Source organism: Engystomops pustulosus, chromosome 8 (genome assembly GCF_040894005.1).
Source record: "Engystomops pustulosus chromosome 8, aEngPut4.maternal, whole genome shotgun sequence".
Taxonomy (NCBI): domain Eukaryota; kingdom Metazoa; phylum Chordata; class Amphibia; order Anura; family Leptodactylidae; genus Engystomops; species Engystomops pustulosus.
In genome coordinates this window covers 37,031,102-37,053,404 of record NC_092418.1, presented here as the reverse complement: position 1 = coordinate 37,053,404, position 22,303 = coordinate 37,031,102, and the positions used below count along the sequence as shown (strand labels likewise).

General features: G+C 42.3%; 1 protein-coding gene across 1 annotated transcript in view; it reads left to right on the top strand.

Moving 5' to 3' along the window:
* The first annotated feature begins 2,942 nt into the window (after positions 1-2,942).
* The window catches only part of CPPED1 (calcineurin like phosphoesterase domain containing 1), a 55,416-nt gene continuing 36,055 nt past the window's right edge, over positions 2,943-22,303 (top strand). Inside the window, exons 1-2 of the mRNA XM_072120681.1 lie at positions 2,943-3,107; positions 8,707-8,925. Of these exons, the coding sequence (XP_071976782.1) occupies positions 3,044-3,107; positions 8,707-8,925 (283 nt within the window). The 5' untranslated portion in view covers positions 2,943-3,043. The remainder of the gene's footprint in view (positions 3,108-8,706; positions 8,926-22,303) is intronic.

Genomic DNA, 22,303 nt, shown 5'->3' with positions numbered 1-22,303 from the left:
TGATAATGCCTACCTTGTTTAGTGGGTAAACCCATTCAATAATGTATATTACAAATGTTACTATTATCACTTGCTCTAGTCATTTCTAAAAAAAAATAAATAAATTGTTAAAGTTTGAGATACTCTTTAAGGTGTATGGAATGGACTTAAAAAGGGGATGACAACATAAACTTTGTCATTCTGGAGACCAAACCAGAATGCATGGTGCGCGGCACGGTGGCTCAGTGGTTAGCACTACAGCCTTCCAGCACTGGGGTCCCACCCAGGTAAACATCTGCAAAGAGTTTGTATGTTCTCTCCGTGTTTGCGTGGGTTTCCTCTGGGTCCTCTGATTTCCTCCCACACTCCAAAACATACTGGTAGGTTGTTTAGATTGTGAGCCCCATGGGGACAGGGAACAATTTGTCATGCTTTGTGCAGCACTGCATAATCTGTGTGCGCTATATAAATAAAGAATTATTATTATTATAATGCAGAATGTTTCAGAGCCCTGTTTGAATAAATGACCTTTGTGACTCAGAATTTGTACCTTAGAACATCTAATGAATCCAAGGACGTTCCCACATTCGCCTCCTGTCAGTATTATAGAAGAGTACACTGTCCTTTACTACAAAAAGCCACAATAGATTCATAAAAGGAAATCAAATACTGAAAAATATCTTCTCATCAAGCCTCCAGACCTGCAAATATCGTACAACAACAAATGGCTCTGCATACAGGATGATCCAATAGCAGAAAACACAAATGAGCCCAGTTTTCCATCTTGCTGCTATCTTTTGCATGTTCTCCTTGGGGCCAACTGTTAATGGGGATTAATTTGTCATAAGTTTGCCTAATATTTCTACTTCAGACATCTGTGGGCAATTCTGTCAGACCAGACATTCACTGGATATGAAATATAAAGAACACGGGCAAATGTGATTAGAGAATGCGTCGCCATTTTTATCTGTTAAATCCTAAAACTGTTACTTTTTCCTAACTTACAGTATTTTTTGGACTATACGGCGCACCGGAGTATAAGGCGCACCGTCAATAAATGCCTGATAAAACATCTAGGTTCATATATAAGGCGCACCGGGTTATAAGGCGCACTGGACTATAAGGCGCATCTGATTATAAGGATGAATGACCAGCAGGTGGCAGACCTGTGCACAGTTCAAGGCAGCTGTTGTCTGTAAGTAAGATTCTTATATAAGGTGCACTGGACTGTAAGCGTACCTTTGATTTCTGAGAAAATCAAAGGATTTTTTGTGCGCCTTATAGTCCAAAAAATACGGTATTTTTGTTTTCTCCTCCTGCTATTACTTGCAGTCTGACAATAGGAAGCTGTGCACAACTTGCATAAAGCGAATCTACCATCAAAATCCATCATGATAAACTTACTCATAGATCCAGTCATTGTGACTGTGCTAATCTTCTTGTATTTGTTATCCATGGCCTCCTCCCTTCTAAAACCAACGTTTATAAGTATGTATACACTGTGAAGGAGCACTTCTCCTCTTCCTATGTGTGCTGGAACTTCCTGTGCTGCAGTGAGATTACTTCAGTCAGAGGGAAGGGAAGACAGTGTAACGACCTGCGAAGCTGCAGCATGGAAGTGCTCTTGTAACACCCTTCAGTCTTATTAGCATAATGTTATTAGTTGATTTTAGAAGGAATGAGCCATGCATGATAAATATAAGAAAATTACCACAGCCACGGTGCCTGGATCTATGAGTAAGTGTCCTTGGTTTATCATGATGGATTTTGATAATAGATTTTATTTTCCTTCTCAATAATATTTTGCTTGAAAATAGGATACAAATCCTCCAGCTTTTTCATGCTGCCTGAGAATAGGGAGCTGTGCTCAATTTGCTTAACTCCCCCTGCTCTGTAACATCCTGCCTACAGTTTGGAAACTATCTACCATATTCTCAGAATCTCTTGCTTTATAATATGTAGATATTGTAGGACACTATGTACAATCTGCTCAGCTCCTCTTGCTCTATGACAAGCTGCCTGCAGATAGGACACTATGTACAATCTGCTCAGCTCCTGCTGCTCTAAAACATGCTTCCTGCAGATAGGACACTATGTATAATCTGCTCGGCTCCTCCTGCTCTATAACGTGCTGCGTGCAGATCAGACTCAATGGGGCTGGCGCTCGCGCTGGTGTATGATTGCCCTGTTGCTGCATTTTTGCCTCTTGATGTATTGGGGCAGGCATGTAGTGTTACATATGAAAAGTCCCCCGCGCGTAGATGCTACTGCCCCGCGCTGGCCCACTCCTGGCCGCCCATGCTCCCCCTTCACGCCCCACTGGTGTGAAAGTGGCAAAGAGGGCAAAATAATTGCAAGTGCTTGCAATAAGTATAATATTGGCACAGAGGCCCTGATAAATATGCCCCTAAGTGTAATCTACTCAGCTTCTCCTGCTCTATAGCATGCTGCCTGCAGATAGGACACTGTACAATCGTCTCAGCTCCTCCTGCTCTATAACATGCTGCCTGCAGATAATACACTATGTACAACCTGCACAGTTCCTCCTTCTCTATAACATCCTGCCTGTAGACAAGACACTATACACAATCTATTCTGCTCAGTTTCTCCTTTATCTGCCAGGCCAGCAGATAAAACTTTGTACAATCTTCTCAGCTCCTCCTGCTCTATAACATGCTACACTGATATGACACACTGTTCAATCTTCTCAGCTCCTCCTGCTCTATAACATGCTGCCTGCAGATAGGACACACTGTACAATCTTCTCAGCTCCTCCTGCTCTATAACATACTACACTGATATGACACATTGTTCACATTGTTCAGAACTTCATGATCCAATAAGCAGTGTTCGGTGCCCGGTACAACGTCCCCATGAATCTCGATGCCAGACACCGGCCAGGCTTATCAATCAATACGCCGATGTGGTGAATCCCGTCCCTTCTTCACGTTTGCTCTTGCCAGGCAGCATCAGCTGATTGCCGATGTGAGCAGGAAGTCCAGCGCAGGCTGTTTAGTTGTCACTTGCTGACAGCCGGTGTCCCAGTCGTATCGTCTCCTCAGCCATGGCGGAGGACCGGGAAGTGTTCCTGAGAGCTCGGGGCAGGACGTTCACTTCATTCCGAGAAGGTAGTGACATTATGTGGCGAAGCCGCTACATACTGACTGCTCTCCTGTATGTGTTACCAGCCGCGGGCAGGGCATGCTGGGAGTTGTAGTTCCTTCCTAGGCAGGGTGGGGGCACCTCTCTCACATACCAGTGGCAGGAGGGCATCTATATCACATGTCAGAGGAGACCTTTATCAATTCTGCCGGGGGTCATATTTGAGTGTCAGGGGTCACATTGATTCTGTGTCAGGGGTCACACCAATCTAGTGCCATGCATGAGGATGTGGTGTAACACTTTAAAGTCTCAAATTGTTATGCACATGTAAGGCCATAAAGTTGCTAAACCCCAAAATAGTGTCAGGAAGGGCTTGATAAATTGTTCCCCATTGTGTGCCGGGCTCTGACCTATGCAGGCTCAGCCCCAGAAGGTTATAAATATGTGTTCTAGACATACAGCGCATGGAAATCTTTATGTCAGTGCATAAAATCAGTGGGCGCCACGAACCTACATGATGAAAACCATTGCTGAAAGGATAAAAAGAGAATTAAGGAACTTCTCCTGTCACTTTTTGGACACATGTCACTTTATCAAACTAAAAATCTGTGTGTGTATATATATACACTCACTGGCCACTTTATTAGGTACACCTGTCCAACTGTTCGTTAACACCTAATTTCTAATCAGCCAATCACATGGCGGCAACTCAGTGCATTCTCCTGCAGTTCAAACCGAGCATCAGTATGGGGAAGAAAGGTGATTTGAGGGCCTTTGAACGTGGCATGGTTGTTGGTGCCAGAAGGGCTGGTCTGAGTATTTCAGAAACTGCTGATCTACTGGGATTTTCACGAACAACCATCTCTAGGGTTTACAGAGAATGGTCCGAAAAAGAAAAAACATCCAGTGAGCGGCAGTTCTGTGGGCGGAAATGCCTTGTTGATGCCAGAGGTCAGAGGAGAATGGGCAGACTGGTTCGAGCTGATAGAAAGGCAACAGTGACTCAAATCGCCACCCGTTACAACCAAGGTAGGCAGAAGAGCATCTCTGAACGCACAGTACGTCGAACTTTGAGGCAGATGGGCTACAGCAGCAGAAGACCACACCGGGTGCCACTCCTTTCAGCTAAGAACAGGAAACTGAGGCTACAATTTGCACAAGCTTATCGAAATTGGACAGTAGAAGATTGAAAAACGTTGCCTGGTCTGATGAGTCTCGATTTCTGCTACGACATTCGGATGGTAGGGTCAGAATTTGGCGTCAACAACATGAAAGCATGGATCCATCCTGCCTTGTACTTTCAGCAGGATAATGCGCCATGTCATAAAGCTGGAATCATCTCAGACTGGTTTCTTGAACATGACAATGAGTTCACTGTACTCAAATGGCCTCCACAGTCACCAGATCTCAATCCAATAGAGCATCTTTGGGATGTGATGGAACAGGAGATTCGCATCATGGATGTGCAGCCGACAAATCTGCGGCAACTGTGTGATGCCATCATGTCAATATGGACCAAAATCTCTGAGGAATGCTTCCAGCACCTTGTTGAATCTATGCCACGTTGAATTGAGGCAGTTCTGAAGGCAAAAGGGGGTAAACCCGTTACTAGCATGGTGTACCTAATAAAGTGGCCGGTGAGTGTATATAATATATATATATAGAAAGGGAGAAGTCCAAGGCAGCACAACCTGTTTGTCTGGGTGCAGAATCTGTATATCCGTGGCAAGGATCCGGTAATATATTCAAGGAAGGCAGCAGCACTCCAGTAGATGAATTAAATCAGGATGATCTTTATTTCAGATGCGACGTTTCGGTGTATCCACCTCTTTCAAGCATGAAAAAGGTGGATACACCTAACGTCGCATTTGAAATAAAGATCATCCTGATTTAATTCATCTACTGGAGTGCTGCTGCCTTCCTTGAATATATATATATATATATATAATATTATATAAAAATGAGACTGCACTCTAAATTAAATGTGAAAAAACGGATGGGTGCATTATTTACCCAAGAGCACTTGGGTAAATAAAGCGCCCATTAGTTTTTTTCACATTGAATTTGGAGTGCAGTCTCATTTTTTTGGAGTACATTTGCCTGGTGTGTCAAGACCAGTTTTGGGGTTTGCACCCACAAAGGTTTTTGCTATTGCTTTGGTGCTGCTGGACTTTCTAATGTTTTGAGATATATACAATCATAATGGAAACAGCCACGCATTGCCCTAAATTGGAGCAAAGATTCACTTTAGTACACTTTGAAGTGAAACCTCACACCTTAGGGTGCTGTCACACGGTGCGTTCTTGGACAGTTCTTTACACCAATTCTAAATCAGTGTCACAGCTGGTATGGGGTGGGGAAAAAAACACACTCGCCCCTCTCCATTAGTTGAGTACTTCCAGCCTGCACCCAACTGGAAATTCCAGAGGATAACGGGACCTTCTTTATCCAATGACTGACTTTTTCCTCACTTCCCTTTCTGTTGTCCCCCGGTCCAAGGAAGGCTCTAGACCAGCGGTTCTCAACCTATGGGTCGCGACCCCAGCGGGGGTCGAACGACCAAAACACAGGGGTCACCTAAAGCCATCAAAGGCCACGATTTTATTGCATTTTTGCAGAGAATCACATGGTTTGGGGTCACCGCAACATTAGGAACTGTATTGTGGGGTCACAGTATTACAAGGGTTGAGAACCACTGCTCTAGACCTTCTGAAATTTCCAAGGGGGTACAGGCTGAAAAACAAGACGTAACAAAGCAATGCAAGAACTAACGTAAGGGTAAGTATGTGCTTTTTTTTTTTTTTTTTACTCACCCTGGCCCCTTGAATTTCTTCATAATTCTTTGAAAACCTGTTTATAGGAAAGCTACCATCAGGAATCTACCTATTAAAGGGGTATTCCCTCCAAAGAAAATTCTTTCATTTCAATTCCTTTCCTTACTTATGTCAACACAATGAAGATCATTTTAACCAGTTACTTTACAATTTTACTCAGTTGTATTGCTGTTTTAGCTCCTATCACTCCCTAGGATGCTCAGTGTAAAATCCCAGGGTGTGTGCGGGGCCTCTCAAGCAGACACATTATAATCCCTCTAGTTCTGTGGGGTGACAATGTGGTTACATTATCAGGGTGCAGGTGTAAATTCACTTTCATCTGGCTTCTGACATTGTATTAACACATAGAAAGAGACATGAGACAGATCAGAGATGCATGAGATTACACAGAGGCACGACAGACAGAGGGTGATAGACTTCTACACTGTTACACACGTTTAGCACTGCTACATCTCACAGATATGTGCCTGCCTCCCCCTTCCCCCGGATCACTTATCTTTTTGTAGTTTGCAGCCTATCCCTCTGCTCATGATCTCCTGGGAGGAAGTGATCATTGTCTCTGAGCTCCGTGCAGGGGGTGTGGCTACAGACACATAGCAGAGAGAGACAGAAATCTAATTTGCACACTGTCACACAGAAATCCAGGGTTACAGGGTCTTGTCTAGGGGAAGCTGAAATTGTGTACACCAGGACTGATAGATACAGGTTGGACTTATATCTGGGAAATACTGTATTTTTGTTAATAACAGTGAATTAGAGAATGTGTTATTTTGTTATCCTGAGTACATATAAGAAACTTGTCTTCGTGGGAATACCCCTTTAAGGTAGATCTATTGGTAGGTTTCCTTTAATAACTTAAACTATGCTTGCCTAACCATATAACAATTATAAACTAATTTTTCAGAGAGGCTACTGGGGTGTTGAGTAGGCTCTCCGTGGAGCGGGAGCAAATACTACTTCACGTTCCAGTAGCCTCTACGCTCCGTGGCTACCTGCACTCCACCGCAGCTCTGCGCATGCCCAGCAGCACTGGCTTCAATGCCGGACACACATGCACACATTGTCCATCACGCCCAGCACAGAAGCCCCACCTTGTCATCGGCAGTATCATTTCTGTCCAGATAAGCTGTTAACTCTTAGTGCTCACACAGCACAGGCTATAGACTGCATGTAACTGGGTTACTTATGATTTCTACCACTTATTACATGCCCCCTGCTCCTCCATGTGATGGAAGCTGCCAGGCTGTTACCATATGCATCCTGTATGTGCACTATGCAGTGTTCACTGTATTTACCTGTGGGAAACTAAATGGATTTAATGCTAAATTACTTTGAGAGGAAACACAAGGCATCATGGGATGTGCGGGCAAGCTAACTGGCCTCAGTTTGAGGGCATAGACAGACAGACATTAGTCTCCGCCCACTTCAGCTCTGATGAGAAACTCTTTTTCAGAACAGAAAATGCCAGAACAGAAAAGGACGAGCGGCACAAAGTAGATATCGTTCTGTTTGTTTTAAAAGGGGAATCGCATATAATAATTTGGTAAAATCACTATAGCTTTACAGTTACACTTTAATAGGTAGATTCCAGATAGTAGGTTTGCTTTAAGGACATTGGAAAATACCATAACCATAAGCTCTTCCTCCAGTTGCTGTACATCATACATGTGTCCTCTGCACCCAATCACTGGCATCAGCAGTCACATGCTATGCATGGAAATGCATGGGTTGTCCCATAAATTACACTTAAAGGGGCTTTCCCATGAAACAAGTTAATCCCTATCCAATGCTTGTATTTTGGGGAAACCCCTTTATCCTCTTTCTGCAGAATATTGGGGCTCCATGTGAATAATGTATTAGTGTGCACTCACTCTGTTGGGGTAACATATAATAATAGTAAATGAGTGACAGACAAGATTGTATATCATCACTTCATATATTTCTCTGATAGGTGAGTACTATAGAACTGAATAGATACATCTGCATTTACACCATTCACATGAAGCACTTTATTGCAACAGATTAGGATCCATTGGATTCGGAGTTAAGTGCCATTAGTGGGACAACCCCTTTAACTCTTTGTGAAGTGCTTGCAGCAGTGACCTCAGCATCTTTGTGATGATGTCATCATTATGCTGCGAGGTAAAGAAGCTGATGTCGCTGCTTGCCTACTGCAGGAGATATCAGAATCATTACTAACTGCTTAAAGTTCTGCAGGTTTCTTTTGATACTGTGGAATACATAGCATTTTATTATGTGCTCAAGAATCAGTATAGAAATATATGTAACATATGGATATAAATTGTCACCATGTGTTTTCATCTGCTCCCATTAACACAATTGGAAATTGTAGATGAGACTTGGAACAAAGACTATTTTACTTTGGAATTTATAAAAACTGTGTCTTCTTTTTTCATTTTTCCGGAATGCACTAACCTCACTGTGCCGGAGGCTCCAGTAATACACAGTGAGATTGGTTTCCCAGCATGTCACTGTACCTCTTCCAGGGAATGGGTTATTTCCAAGGCAGAAAAGACACAAACAATTGCCTGCCCCGGGAATTATTTCACTTTGTTTAATAGAAAGGTCAGCCGCGTGCAGATCTGTACCAATCCTTTTTTTAGAAACTGTAGCCTTTTCATAATTGGCTCTTTGTTAAAGGTCCCGGGGATGAATATTTAGAAGCCTATTATTAGTCTGTAATGTAATTACCGGCGCGGCACCGATAGGACGTGCCGCACGGACTGTAGAATATTGTAACAAATTTCTGTATTTTTTCTTCTGTTTGGAGATGACGAGAAGGAGTGGAAAGGTCCCTTCTATTTTATACAAGGAGCAGACCCACAATTCGGCCTCATGAAATCCTGGGCGATCGGCGAAAGTGACTTTGGAGGAGATGAGTGGGACCAGGAGATAAAGTTGACAGAAGAGGCAGTGGAAGCCGTCAACAAGTTGTGTCCCAAGCCAAAGTTCTTTGCCCTGTGCGGAGACCTTGTTCAATCAATGCCAGGTAGGTGTAAGTTACTTTTAGTTGCCATTAACGTGGCAGGATTGGTCAGGGCGTTTCAGATGATATTTGCATGTGGATCTCAATTTCTATTCCTTACCAAAAATCTATCTGAAAGCAAAGAAACTTTAGTTTTACAAATTTTTGAGACCATTTTTCATGAAATCCGCCACGAGTAATCACCTACAGATTGACAAGTGACTGGGGAAAGTTTTCTTTAGATCCATTTCTGTGGGGGGTTTTTTTTTTTTTAGAAAGTTTTAGCCATGTGCCAGGATAATAGCAAATTGTTATACTGTAGATATAATAAACAAAAAAAACTAAACAAAGAAAAATTAAATCAAATCCTGGTTTTGCAATACATTGCTAGCTTTTTTTTGAAAAATGTTTTCATGATGATGTGGATTCTGCAGGTTGTGTTTTACCACAAATATAATTCAGTTAAATAATTTGCCTGTAGGCATGGCCAGAAATATAATAAAATGTATATAACTCTTATTTCCCCACAATGCAATGCTGCACCTCACACAATCTCTGATTTGCTGTGGCAATAGTAAGACATGACCACTGCAGCCAATCGACAGCAGTATGTAGTCTATTTGCTGATTGCAGCAGTCACGTGCTGCTGGAAATACCCGGTGGGTCAGGGGAAAACCAGACCCTCCCCATGTGGGAGACAAATAAAAAGCTATATAACTCAGGCAACACATAAAACATTCAAAAACTGCTGTGATCTGTGGTGGCAATCACATCATAATTGTAGCACTTTGGCTGGTATTTGTAACCCTACCCCAAAATTTTGTGAGAGTGGTCACGTGCATGCAGGATGTTTTGACCAACCTTGGTTCACCATAGGTTCACACCAACATAATCTATGGGCAGTCTGCTACTGGTTAGAAACAATTGCCCCCATCAGTCATCTCCTAAAATCCTAAGAAACAAGATGGCTAAAGGATGTTTGTTTTCCATTGAAATGGAGCTGGGGCATATAATAAAACTGATGTATATTTTTTTCTGTTAATATGTATATGTGGGTAACCAAGTAATGTGCAGATCCCCACCTATTTTGCCATTTTGCCTCCAATACAAATGTGAATAAAATGTGAAAAATTTCATTTCAAATTTCAAAAAGTTTTCATAATGGTCAATTAAAACATCATCCCATCCTGCAAACAATGACGTATGGAAATGTAATCCAAGATATTTTAATTTACTTCAAGGTATTAAGACATATCTACACTATACATATTTAGTGTCTCTGCAATTATACTGATCCTTTGGATAATGGAGAGGTGTCATCTCAACCGCACATTCAAAGTCGTAAAAATGGAATCCAGTTTTGCCAGTTCCACCACATTTGGAATTTTTTTCCAAGCTACCCAATACATGGCACAGATTAAAAAAAAAAAACCCTCGTATAGCTTTGTAAATTAAAAAATAAAAAAGTTACAGCTTCTGGAAGGAGGAGAAGAGTAAAAAACAGATTTGCAAAAGATCTTAAAGGGCTGAAAACATTGATGGTTATTTGTGTATTGACTAATTTTTATTTTATTTCATTTTTAAATAGAAAAAACCCTGACATATGACTGACATATTGTCCATTTTAATCACGGGTATCCATCGTATGTTCTCACCTCCCTCCAAAGCCTCGTACAACACACGCAGTAGCGCTGCCTTGCTGGAGAATTTACAGCCGGCTAATTAAGGCACAAGTAATTACAGCGCACCATGAATCAAGGGCGAGCGCTATGATCAGACGTGGTATTAGAATAATCCTAGGTAGATGGTTGTACGTCCTAAAATAAACTCCTCTTGCAGACAGAGAAGTCCTAATTTGAGAGCCCTTATTTGAATATCAATTATAACATTAATTCTTCTCATTTGACACAATTAGAATTCGTAATTATTCATAATTATTATAATACAGAATGCCAGAGAATTGTAGCTGTGTCTCTTTGATGGGTTGTCTGATTAAGACATCTAGTTTTGAACATGTTGTCTTACTGATCAGCTGATCGCCGGGGACCTGACTTCTTTACATACCAATTGATCAGAAGTTATTGTTTGCCATTTGTAGTATTACATAGTGAAAAATCATGTAAGAAGTCTACATCCACCAGAGCTGCTAGAATTAAGGCTCCAGCTCTGGATCCTGAAGAAGGTAATTAGATTTATAATAAACTTAGAACAAACTTTAACAAGTTTGGTGTTCACTGCTAAGAGGTGAGGGTCACGTAACTCCGAAGCAGCAGGACAGAACTTCCTGTCATGTCCCTTGTACTTTCGTCCTAGATTTTGTGAGTACTGTATACCCATTAAATGGTGACCTGAGATGGAAGACACCATGGAAGAGTTTGCATTCGGCTAAAGCATGCAGCCTCATACAAGCCACTGCCGCATGCTGGTGGCGGTGGAGGGGGCACTGTCTTTGTGATGTTGCTAGTCTATATGACTGCTGCCACAGACTGGAACAGAGGAAAGAGGTAAGTATTACGGTAGTTTAAAAGGAATCTGCCATCAAAATCCATCATGATAAACCAGGGGCACTTACTCATAGATCCAGGCACCGTGACTGTGGTAATCTTCTTATATTTGTTATCCTTTGTTCACATGGAGCCCCAATATTCTGTAGAAAGAGGTTAAAGGGGTTTTCCCACAAAGCAAGTTAAGCCTTATCCACAGGATAACAAGCTGATTGGTGGGGGTTTCGGTGATGACCACGAGATCACGAGAACGGTGGACGGAGATTTTCAAATAATCAGCAATCTCTGTCAGCTCCATGGAAATGAACGGGACAGTCTGACCATGAGCGACGATGGATCAGACGGTGGAATATCAGCCCCAATTGGACCCCCATTCTCGTGATCTGTTGTGATCACTGAGACCCATACCAATCAGCAAGTTAGGCCCTATCCTGTGGAGAGGGCTTAACATTGATTTGTGGGAAAATCTCTTTAACAGAACTCTATCTGCCTAATGTAAAATAGAAGAGTATGGGATACAGGCGGTCCCCTACTTAAGGACACCCGACTTACAGACAACCCATAGTTACAGACAGCCCCCTGTGACCTCTGGTGAAGCTTTCTGGATGCTTTACTATAGTCCCAGACTGCAATGATCAGCTGTAAGGTGTCTGTAATGAAGCTTTATTAATAATCCTTGGTCCCATTACAGCATAAAATGTTTAAACTCCAATTGTCACTGGGGCCAAATTTTTTTTATGTCTGGATCTACAATTCTAAAATATACAGTTTCGACTTACATACAAATTCAACTTAAGAACAAACCTCCGGACCCTATCTTGTACGTAACCCGGGGACTGCCTGTATTCCAAAAACACAAGGAGTCTTCTATTTCTACTGTCAGAGTGATGAGGTTTTGCCCTAGTGATGAGGGTTTTGGCACCATGAACTTTTCTGTTGACCCTTCTATGAAGGAGAGAGATTTATCTCCATTCTTATGGAGTTATCTCTCCCTGCAGCTGATGAGCTGCTTTGCACTAGTAAGCTTAGTAGTGGGGTTGTTGGTTTTAGAGTCAGCTCTTAATACCCATGTTGACAACATGTCTGATTTTATGTCCCATCTGTCCTGAGGCAACCTGGTTTCACTTCTACTGTAGTATGAAGCATGGAGATGACGAGCTACTAAAAATAGGGAACAAAAATGAGGAGAAAAGGTCAAGTTTTATTTTTATTTATTTTTGAAACACAGATTTCATGTAAAATAGAAATGTGTAAGACCAATAATAAACTTATATATATAACGTGTATAGAATGACAGATACAATTCTTTTATAGTTATAGTTTGTAGCTCATTGTATAATCTCTATATCTTAGAGGGGACCCCAATGTTCCTATACACTGGAAACCCTGGTACCCTGGTAAATATTCATCGTCTGGCTTTACAAGTTGCTACCAGCAGCTGCTTTTGGAATTTCCAATAGCATGCCTTGTCCTGGGGCACTTCCTGCAGGTCAGGGGGCCATGCCCATGTCTTCAGGTAGGAGGTAAGTACTCAGTAATGGGCCAATGTAAGCTGTCGGCCCCTGATGGGCAGCCTTTTGGTTAGGCAATTACTGTAGACAATCACTAGCCTTAGTAGTGATTTGTACACAAATGGCACGTGACTGACAAGCCTTCACAGTCACATTTGGGTTATATACAGTCCAGAAACAGGAAGTCCGTTTGGGGAAACCCGAGCCAATGGCTGCAGAGCAGGAAATTAAGAGCCCTTTCACCTTTTATATCCCAGTAAAAGTATGTATTGTTTTTCTAAACTTACATTTTGGGATCAGAATGGAAGAATAATTTACCATAGCTACTCCTTTTTTTAATATTCATCAAAGGGAACCTGTCAAGAGACCATTTTCTGGCTCCCCCATGTCCCCGTAGAGAATAGTGAACACATTGCCAAAGTCTTTTTATAATAATACTGACTTTTTCCAATAAAAAGAAAAGTTAGATGAACGTTTACCTTTCTCTCTGCAGAGCTGTGTCCCATGGGAGTGGCCAGTGAGAAGCGGTCACCCAACCAATACCCTCGGGGAACCGCTCTGTCATGCGTCTATTTAAAAAAAAAAAACACCCATATCCCTCATATTTGAAATAGATCCATGGCCAAGCAGTTTCCCAAGGCTGGGGGGGCAATCCTCACTGGCCACTCCCATGGGACACTGCTCTGCAAACATACAGGTAAACTTTCATATAACTTAGCGAAAAAGACAGTTTTATTATAAAATCGATTTGACATTGTGCACACTATTCTAGCAAGAGAACGGGGTCCTTAAAATTTTGGAGAAATAAAACTCAGAAAAATGTTCCAATTGAATTATAAGAGATTACAGGAGATTTATTAAAACTGTCGGTGAATAGACCAGTGCAGTCCGGCTCCACAGCCGTATTCTGCGCCAGATGAATCTTGCTGGATGATGTATCTGGTGCAGTATAAGACTGTGGAATCAGACTTTATACCAGCTATTAGTTGGTCTAAATTTTGTGGTACACCGATTAATTTTTTTGCGGCACCAATGAAACTTTCCGGTGACCTTTCCTGGAGGTCACGCCTCTTTTTCAGATAAGGATAAAAATTGTCCAAAAATGGGCTAAAACCTATAATAAATGTGGTACATTTCAGGTGGGATTCTGTCAGGGTGCAAGGTAAGTTATAACACGCTATTATATTGTAATGCAAATGCTTAGAGAAAGCAGAAAGGCAGATTTGCACTGCAGCTGTAATGGGCATATGCAGCCTGTCTTTAGTGAAAATGAGGCCCCTGGTGAACGGTTCCCTTTAAATAATTGATTTTCTTTACCAGGAAAGACCAACAAAGGCCACCCCCATACACAGACTTTCAGTTCATGTATTATGTTATCCATGTAGGCCGTCTACTTGTAGTAGACCACCTTCCTAGTAAATCTTTATATATCTTTTAAGGCGTACAATACTTGGAGTTTCGCTGCTTTTTTGCTTGGATTTGTGTTGATGGCGCTTTTATCCGCGTCTTGGGTTTGTGAAGATTTCACAGCTCATTAGCGCGCACATCTGAGCCTTTCTGAAGAACTTGTTTGAAAATTAAGCTCATGTTTTCTATCAGCAGCAAACTGGATCTGAACTTATCGAGGTCAATATGATAATAGTAACTGCGTGATTGTGTAAGCGACACTTGGCTGCTTACTCATCTCTAAACACCGTTCTGCTGCATAGTCACAAGACAAAAACAAAAGGCAAGATGACATTTCTGGAACTGAGCTCTCTACAAGGGAGGCAGAGAGTGATGGAAGGAGGCTGCATGCTGTCCTGCCTGAGAGCATCGGGGCCATGGTCCTGCAGCAGTGCATAAAGTCTCTTAAAGGGGTTTTCCCACAAAACAAGTTAGGCCCTACCCACAGGATAGTGCCTAACTTGCTGATCAGTGGGGGTCTCTTTGATGAGAGCCCACAGATCTAGAGAACAAGTGGTCAGATGGGGTCCCAGGTACCTCAGTCGCTCCCCGAGATAAATGCAGTAGACGGCTGCACATGACCATTCTGCTCCATTCATCTCTACGGAGCTGATGGAGATCACAGAGCGATGAATGGAGCAGAATGGTCATGTGCGACCGCTTACTCTATTAATCTTGGTGCGCCGCGAGGGGTCCGACAGAGGTACCTGGCCCCCCTCATTCTTGTGATCTCTGGGGGTTTCATTACTGAGACCCCCACTGATCATCAAGTTAGGCTCTATCCTTTGGATAGGTCCTAACTTGTTTAGTGGGAAAACCCCTTTAAGGTGTAAGTCTGCTGCAGATTGAGAGGAAAAAAAAAAATACATTGCAATATAAGGGAACATTCTATGTCCACAGCACCTTTGTTCTAGAGATGAGATAGAGGCCCAGGAGAAGACCTCTGCCCCCTGTAATCTGTACGTCATGGCTGTTATAAATACATATTCATTGTGTCTTGTGATCTTGAGTTCAGCATTTTTCAGTTCTGCGTTTACTGTCACAGAATTGTCGTCCTGTACATCTTGATCTGCGGTGGTGCCAGGCGGATTGTCCGCTGTCATGTCTTCCATGTGTGTTTACCATGAGGAAAGCATGCTATTCCAGGGAAAATCCCTTGTGGAGTCTCTAGATACAAGCTGAGCGTTGGGACCCCAGAGGCTGTGCCGGAGACATTTGTGATTGCATATAGGAAAACATCATTGCAACAATAATGTAGGATTTCTGAATGTCATTTTATTTTTTAGCAAAAGAAACATTTGGGATTTTGTTGAGAATCTGTTGCAGATTTTTCTTTTCCAGAATTTGCCTCCATGCCAGCATTTTGCACAGAATAATATCCTTAACCAGGGGCCCTGTAAACATCTGTCCAATAGTAGAAGTGAAAAGATTAGCTTAAGCATCGGCTTGACACTATTCTGCTTTTCCCATACAAAATTCAAGACCAAGATAATCATAAAGGGTCCTCCTGAGGTTGAAAAACATGTCTGTTTTCTTCCAAAAGCAGTGCCACCCCAACCATGGGTAGTGTGTGGTATTGCAACTAAGCTCCATTCATTTCTATACAGCTGAGCTGCAATACCTGCACAAACCATGGTCAAGTGGGGCGCTGTTTATGGAAGAACACAGCCATGTTTTTGATCTCAGGAGATCCCCTTTAACTCTGGTTTGACTGGTGATCTGCTCAACACCGTCATAAGAAGACTTTAACAAAGGATTCAAGAAAAAGGCTGCACTCACCATCCAGATGTATTCTTTATTTTATAGCACAGCGCAGAGAGGATACAACCAGACACATACGATGGCGATTTAGATAAAGATAGAGATAAAGCACGTGTAGCACGAAACGGCCCTTCCCCATAGTATGTGTCCCGCCCTATGTTATGCTATAAATAAAGAATATGGCGGATGGTGAGAACCTCCCTTTTCTTGAATCCTTCTCTAAACATCTGTACCTTAATAATGTATGACGTCTGTATGGCACAGCCCAGCGCAGGAGTCTCTCCTTGGAAGAGACGTCTCCTGCATTATTTACTCCAGATCATAAGGCATATTGCAAGGGCCGGTCTGGGCACAATATGGTAATCTCATGATAATGGCTGCAGAAATAACCTACATTTATGTGGAATATATAATGTACTCATTATGTATTTATTGGCGCATTGAGAATTGGACACATTAGTAAATACATGCAGAATGCTTAGCAGATGATCCTGAATGGAGTTGGCTCGTAACGCTTTTCCATTAGCAGAAATTCTTAGGCTCTTTCACACTGGCATTTTTTCTCACATCAGTGATTTCTCACTGAAGCCATTTTGGCTTATGGACTCGTACAGATTAGTTTTCTCTTCCTGTCTTCAGTGATTTTTCAGTGGTTCCTTACTGTGTGTGTCCATAAGCAAAAATTCACACTGATGTGAATAAAAATGCCAATGTGAGTCCACCCTTAGCCATTCCATTTACATGTAATTGGGTGCACCACGTCTGTGGTAGGTACTCCTGGGCTAAGTTGTCTATGTAATAGACGGACCTAAAAGCATGTGAACTTTGTTTTTCATTGAACTCCTTTCCTTAAAGGGGTTGTTCTAACTTATGAAGTTATACCCTATACATGCCATAGGGAATAACAAAGTGATCGGCAAGGGTCCCACTGCTGGGACTTCCATGAACATGAAAATCACTTATGGGTAGAACAACAGACTAGCATGTATCCGGAGGCTCCATTTAATTCTATGGGAGTTTTGGAAATAGCCGAGCACAGCGCACCACTATCTTTGAATGTCCCCCAAAGTCTTGAATGTAGTGGCCCCCATTCCGTGCATCACAGTGGGTCCTATTGTTATGATTGTTGGGGGTCCCAGCAGTTGGATCTTCACCAGTCACTTTGTTTAAAAAGTTGATATAACCCCCCGTAGGGCGTGTCATAAGGTTTCTAGAAATACATTTCTAGTTTTTAGCTATATGTCATTTAAGAGAAAATTCTACATTTATCTTTATGCTAAAGCTCCTCGGTGCACCAGGGCGGGGGCCATGTCTGCTGGTGCACCAGTATTCTTCTTTTCACAATTTTTCTCTCCAAAATGAGCCAGTCCCTCTCCAGGGAAGCAGAGAACGAAATACAAAGGTGCTCTTTCCTCTTTTTTTTTTTTTTCCTAAATAAAAAAATGTTCTGTTAGGAAGCAGGAAAGGTTTTAAGAGAGATTTTAAGGTGACTGACACAATGCTATATTTACTTGTGAGCGAGTTAGGAGATGGAAGACTACCTTTAAGGCTAAATTCACACTGACATAGCACGGCGGGCACACCAGCGCCGGGGAGAGGAGGAGGAGGGACATATATCTGATGTATATACGTCTGCCCTATATATATATATATATATATATATATATATATATATATATATATATATATATATATATATATATATATATATATATATATATATATATATATATACGTCCCACATATGGCTGTGTGAATGCAGACTAAGAAAGATGATTAATTCCAGATAGTAAAACCTACCTGGAATTTATCAGCTCACATCAAATAATACCAAGCGGTGCATGTATTCTTACATTTCTGGGAGTCTTAATAGGAGAACATTGTAACATAACGCTCTTAGAAGAGATGGACTAGTATTTCATAGTATTTTCGATGACATCCGGAGTGGTGACAGGGTGCCTAAAATCCAATATTTGTCAATATATAAAATTTGCATTTCCCTGTTGAGCTGCGTTGAGGCAGCACACCCATCATTTTTGGAGAAAAAGAAAAAATTAAGTTCCATGTTCCCATTGAATCGATTTAAGATCCTATATGTAGGCCATGCAGGACAGGACAGCAGCCAGACACGAGAGCAGAGGTATCACCCATCATTTCCTATAACTAGTACATGTGGTTTGTATAGACATATGTAGGGGGGATAGAGGGACTGTGGTAGGTACATAATATATCACATGTGACTTGAGTTTGGTTACACAGATTAATAGACAGATATCCCGATTTCATCTGCATGTTAACAGATTAAACATTGCACAGTATGTCACATCTCCAGCCGTTAAATAAGCAGAGTGCTGTATATTACCTCCTTAAAGCCATCTTATGGCCTTGGCCTTAATCAGCTTAAATAAACCAAGGAAATCCTATTAGATGTCATCATGGCCATTTTAGTGTCTCTTTTGTTTGCAGGGACAATATTTGCTTATGTGCTTCATTTATAAAATTAAATATTTTTAACAAAACTGGCACTGGCAGACTGGATAGCCCATATCCCGACACAAAGGAATAGGTTAAAACATCACTTTTACTTCTTCAAATGATAATAACAGCAATATTAATCCGTTCACATTGCTTTGTGCTCAAAAAAAAATATGTGCTTAAAGACACAGTGCATTGCACCGTCCTCGTCTAGTCAGCCAGGCTCACATACTAAGTCATTGATAGACAGGGTGTGAGTGGATGGAGTGTTGGTCACAATTATGACCGTACTGTATAGATGATTGCAGGTATTCCCTCGTGGTCACTGTCACACACAGCTGGAGATACAGGGGCGCTGCTAAAGGAACCTTCATCTATAGAGCACGAGCGTCTCAATGCTACAACCGCAACAGGATACAGATTATATGAACAGCAGCTGCATCAATGCCCGCCTATGGGGTGTTGCAGCTCTAAGACCACTCTGATATCTCTAGTGATTCTGGCTGTATGTTACTGTAGGCTACTCATAGTGCGAGGCTGCTAGCGTGGTAGGGTATCAGCTGCAGATTGGCCCCAAATTGTAACATCATACACACGCTGGCCCTACATAAAAGGTATAGAGGCACTATCTACTAACTATAGAGAGCACTAACAGACTAGGGAGTCTGACACTGCTGGTTAAAAACTGCTGAATTAGCCCCCCAACATGTTTGGCCAGCTAGACTGGCTTCAGCAGGGGTCTGCGCTTATAGTAACAGACTAGGGAGCGTGACACTGCTAGTAACCCTATTAGCCCAGACCTCTGATGAAGCCAGTCTAGCTGGCGAAACATGTTGGGGGGTTAATTCAGCCGTTTTTAACTAGCAGTGTCACGCTCCCTAGTCTGTCAGTGCTCTTAACCACACATCAGTGTTCAACACAATACACAGAGACTGGAAAAAGTTATGTGAGGTGTGAAGCGTGTTCCGTATGAGATATAGGGCTAGATAGTGCCTATATACCTTTTATGTAGGGCCAGCGTGTGTATGATGTCACAATTCGGGGCCAATCTGCAGCTGATACCCTACCACGCTAGCAGCCTCGCACTATGAGTAGCCTACAGTAACATACAGCCAGAATAACTAAAGAAATCAGAGTGGTCTTAGAGCTGCAACACCCCATAGGCGGGCGTTGATGTAGCTGCTGTTCATATAATCTATATTCTATCCTGTTACGGTTGTAGCATTGAGACGCTCATGCTCTATGGATGAAGGTTCCTTTAAAAGCACCCCTGTATCTCCAGCTGTGTGTGACAGTGACCACGAGTATGGTCATAATTGTGACCAACACTCCATCCACTCACACACCGTCTCTGTTCAAATAAATATCAATGACTTAGTATGTGAGATTTGAGCCTGGCTGACTAGACTGGGATGGTGCAGTGCACTGTGTTTTTAAACACAAATTTTGTTTGAGAACAAAGCAATGCGAACAGATTACGGTATATACTCTGGTATAAGCCGATCCAAATATAAGCCGAGATCCCTTATTTTACCGCCAAAACTGGGAAAACCTATTGACTCGAGTATAAGCCAAAGGGTGTAATATACAGCTAGCCTGCCCCCATGTGGTATACAGCCAGCCAGCCCCCATGTGGCATACAGCCAGCCTGCCCCCATGTGGCGCACAGCCAGCCTGCCCCCATGTGGCGCACAGCCAGCCTGCCCCCATGTGGCGCACAGCCAGCCTGCCCCCATGTGGCGCACAGCCAGCCTGCCCCCAAGTGGCGCACAGCCAGCCTGCCCCCAAGTGGTGCACAGCCAGCCTGCCCCCAAGTGGCGCACAGCCAGCCTGCCCCCTCTATTCTCTCGCTGGCAGAGTCGCGTCCATGCGATCATAGGAGATCGCATGGACGCATCATAGAAGAGAGAAGAGGAGCCGCTGGGACCCGCGCCGAAGATTGGGAGCCTCACACTGAAGATCGGGACTTCCGCCTGCAATCCAGACACTAGAGGGTGAGTATTAAGTTTTTTATTTTTTACTTGACTCATGTATAAAACTCGGCTTATACACAAGTATATAAGGTAGTATTGATTTTATTATCATTTGAAGAAATAAAAGTGATGTTTTAACCTATTCCTTTATGTCCAGATACGGGCTATCCAGTCTGCCATGGCAGTTTTGTTAAAAATATTGAGTATTGAATCCCTGCCGAGACACCAGGTCCCCTTTTGTGTAATTCTATTATAAAATTAGTTATATGATACCTGGTATATATCCACAATAATATTATCCACCACCCATACAGTGAGTACAGGAATTTTACACTTTTTTTTTCTAATTGAGTCAATTGGTAAATTCTTGTTTTGCTCATTAAAGGGGTTTTCCCATGAAGGCAAGTTAGGCCCTATCCAGTGGGGTCTCAGTGCTGAGACCCCCGCAGATCGTGAGAACGAGTGCTCCGACCCACCCCCTCCCTGCTCCTCAGACTAATGGAGCAGTCGGCCGCGCATGAGCTTCATTAATCTCTATAGATTTGGGGATCCTGTGCAGATCCTCCCCGGTTCCCTTAGGTTGGATGGTGAACGTTGGTGGAAACCATTTTGTGTGCTTCATATTCTTGTTGGAAGACTCAATCTGAGGTCCAGAGCACTCTGGAAGAGGTATTCATCCAGGATATATTTGTACTTGGCCGCATTCATCTTTCCTTTAATTGCAACCAGTGGTCCTGTCCCTGCCCCCATAGCCTGATGCTGCCACCACCATGTGTCACTGTTGGGGTTGTATTTGGCAGGTGATTGTATTTGGCTGTATGTGGTTTTCTCCACATACAGTACAAACCAAAAGTTTGGACACACCTAATTCAAAGGAGGCACTTCTAAAACTATTCATCAAAACGATGAATTAACACATGTGGAATTCAAGGTTCTTCAAAGTAACCACCTTTTGCTTTGATTACTGCTTTGCACACTCCTGGCATTCTCTTGATGAGTTCAAGAGGTAGTCACCAGAAATGATCTTCCAACAGTCTTGAAAGAGTTCCCAGAGATGCTTAGCATACCGCTTTAAGTTATCAGCTGCACATTGCAGACAATAACAACCATGGCACCTAATGTCACAACTTGTCCATATTAAAGGGGTGATCCCACATCACGTGCAGGTTTAAATGATTTTCTAAAGTTGGCCTACTCCCATCTAATTCATTGTAATTCAGGACAAGGTTGTCAGAGTTATCACAATTATTCCCGACCCCTTATCAGATATATTATTTATGTCATTTAACTGCTGACAATCTGCAATGTCCCTTAAAACAAAGCGGAGAGGATTTTTGTTTTTGTATATTATGGGCAGGTCAGAAGGGAGGGATTAAGGTGAAGATGTCACATTTAAAGCTAAACCTATCTCCCTTGCACGGCACAGTAATAAGAAGTCTGAGGGATTGTTATCGAGCATGACATCTCATTAAAATCTCTGCATAGCCCTTGGGGGCTGCAGTGTTACACTTTAATCGGATATTGTGTGACAACATGGATACTAAGGGATGTGCCGCTGTAGAACGGATCAACAGATGCATTCATCAAGGCTTCAGACACCAAAAAGTTTTTGTTTTGGAAGTGGATTACAAGTTATTAAAATGCCTACAGTTCTGGTTAAAGGAACCTCCGCATTAAAACCTGATAAAGGAGCGGAATTAGTCTCAGTATGAATAATTATCATAATCACATT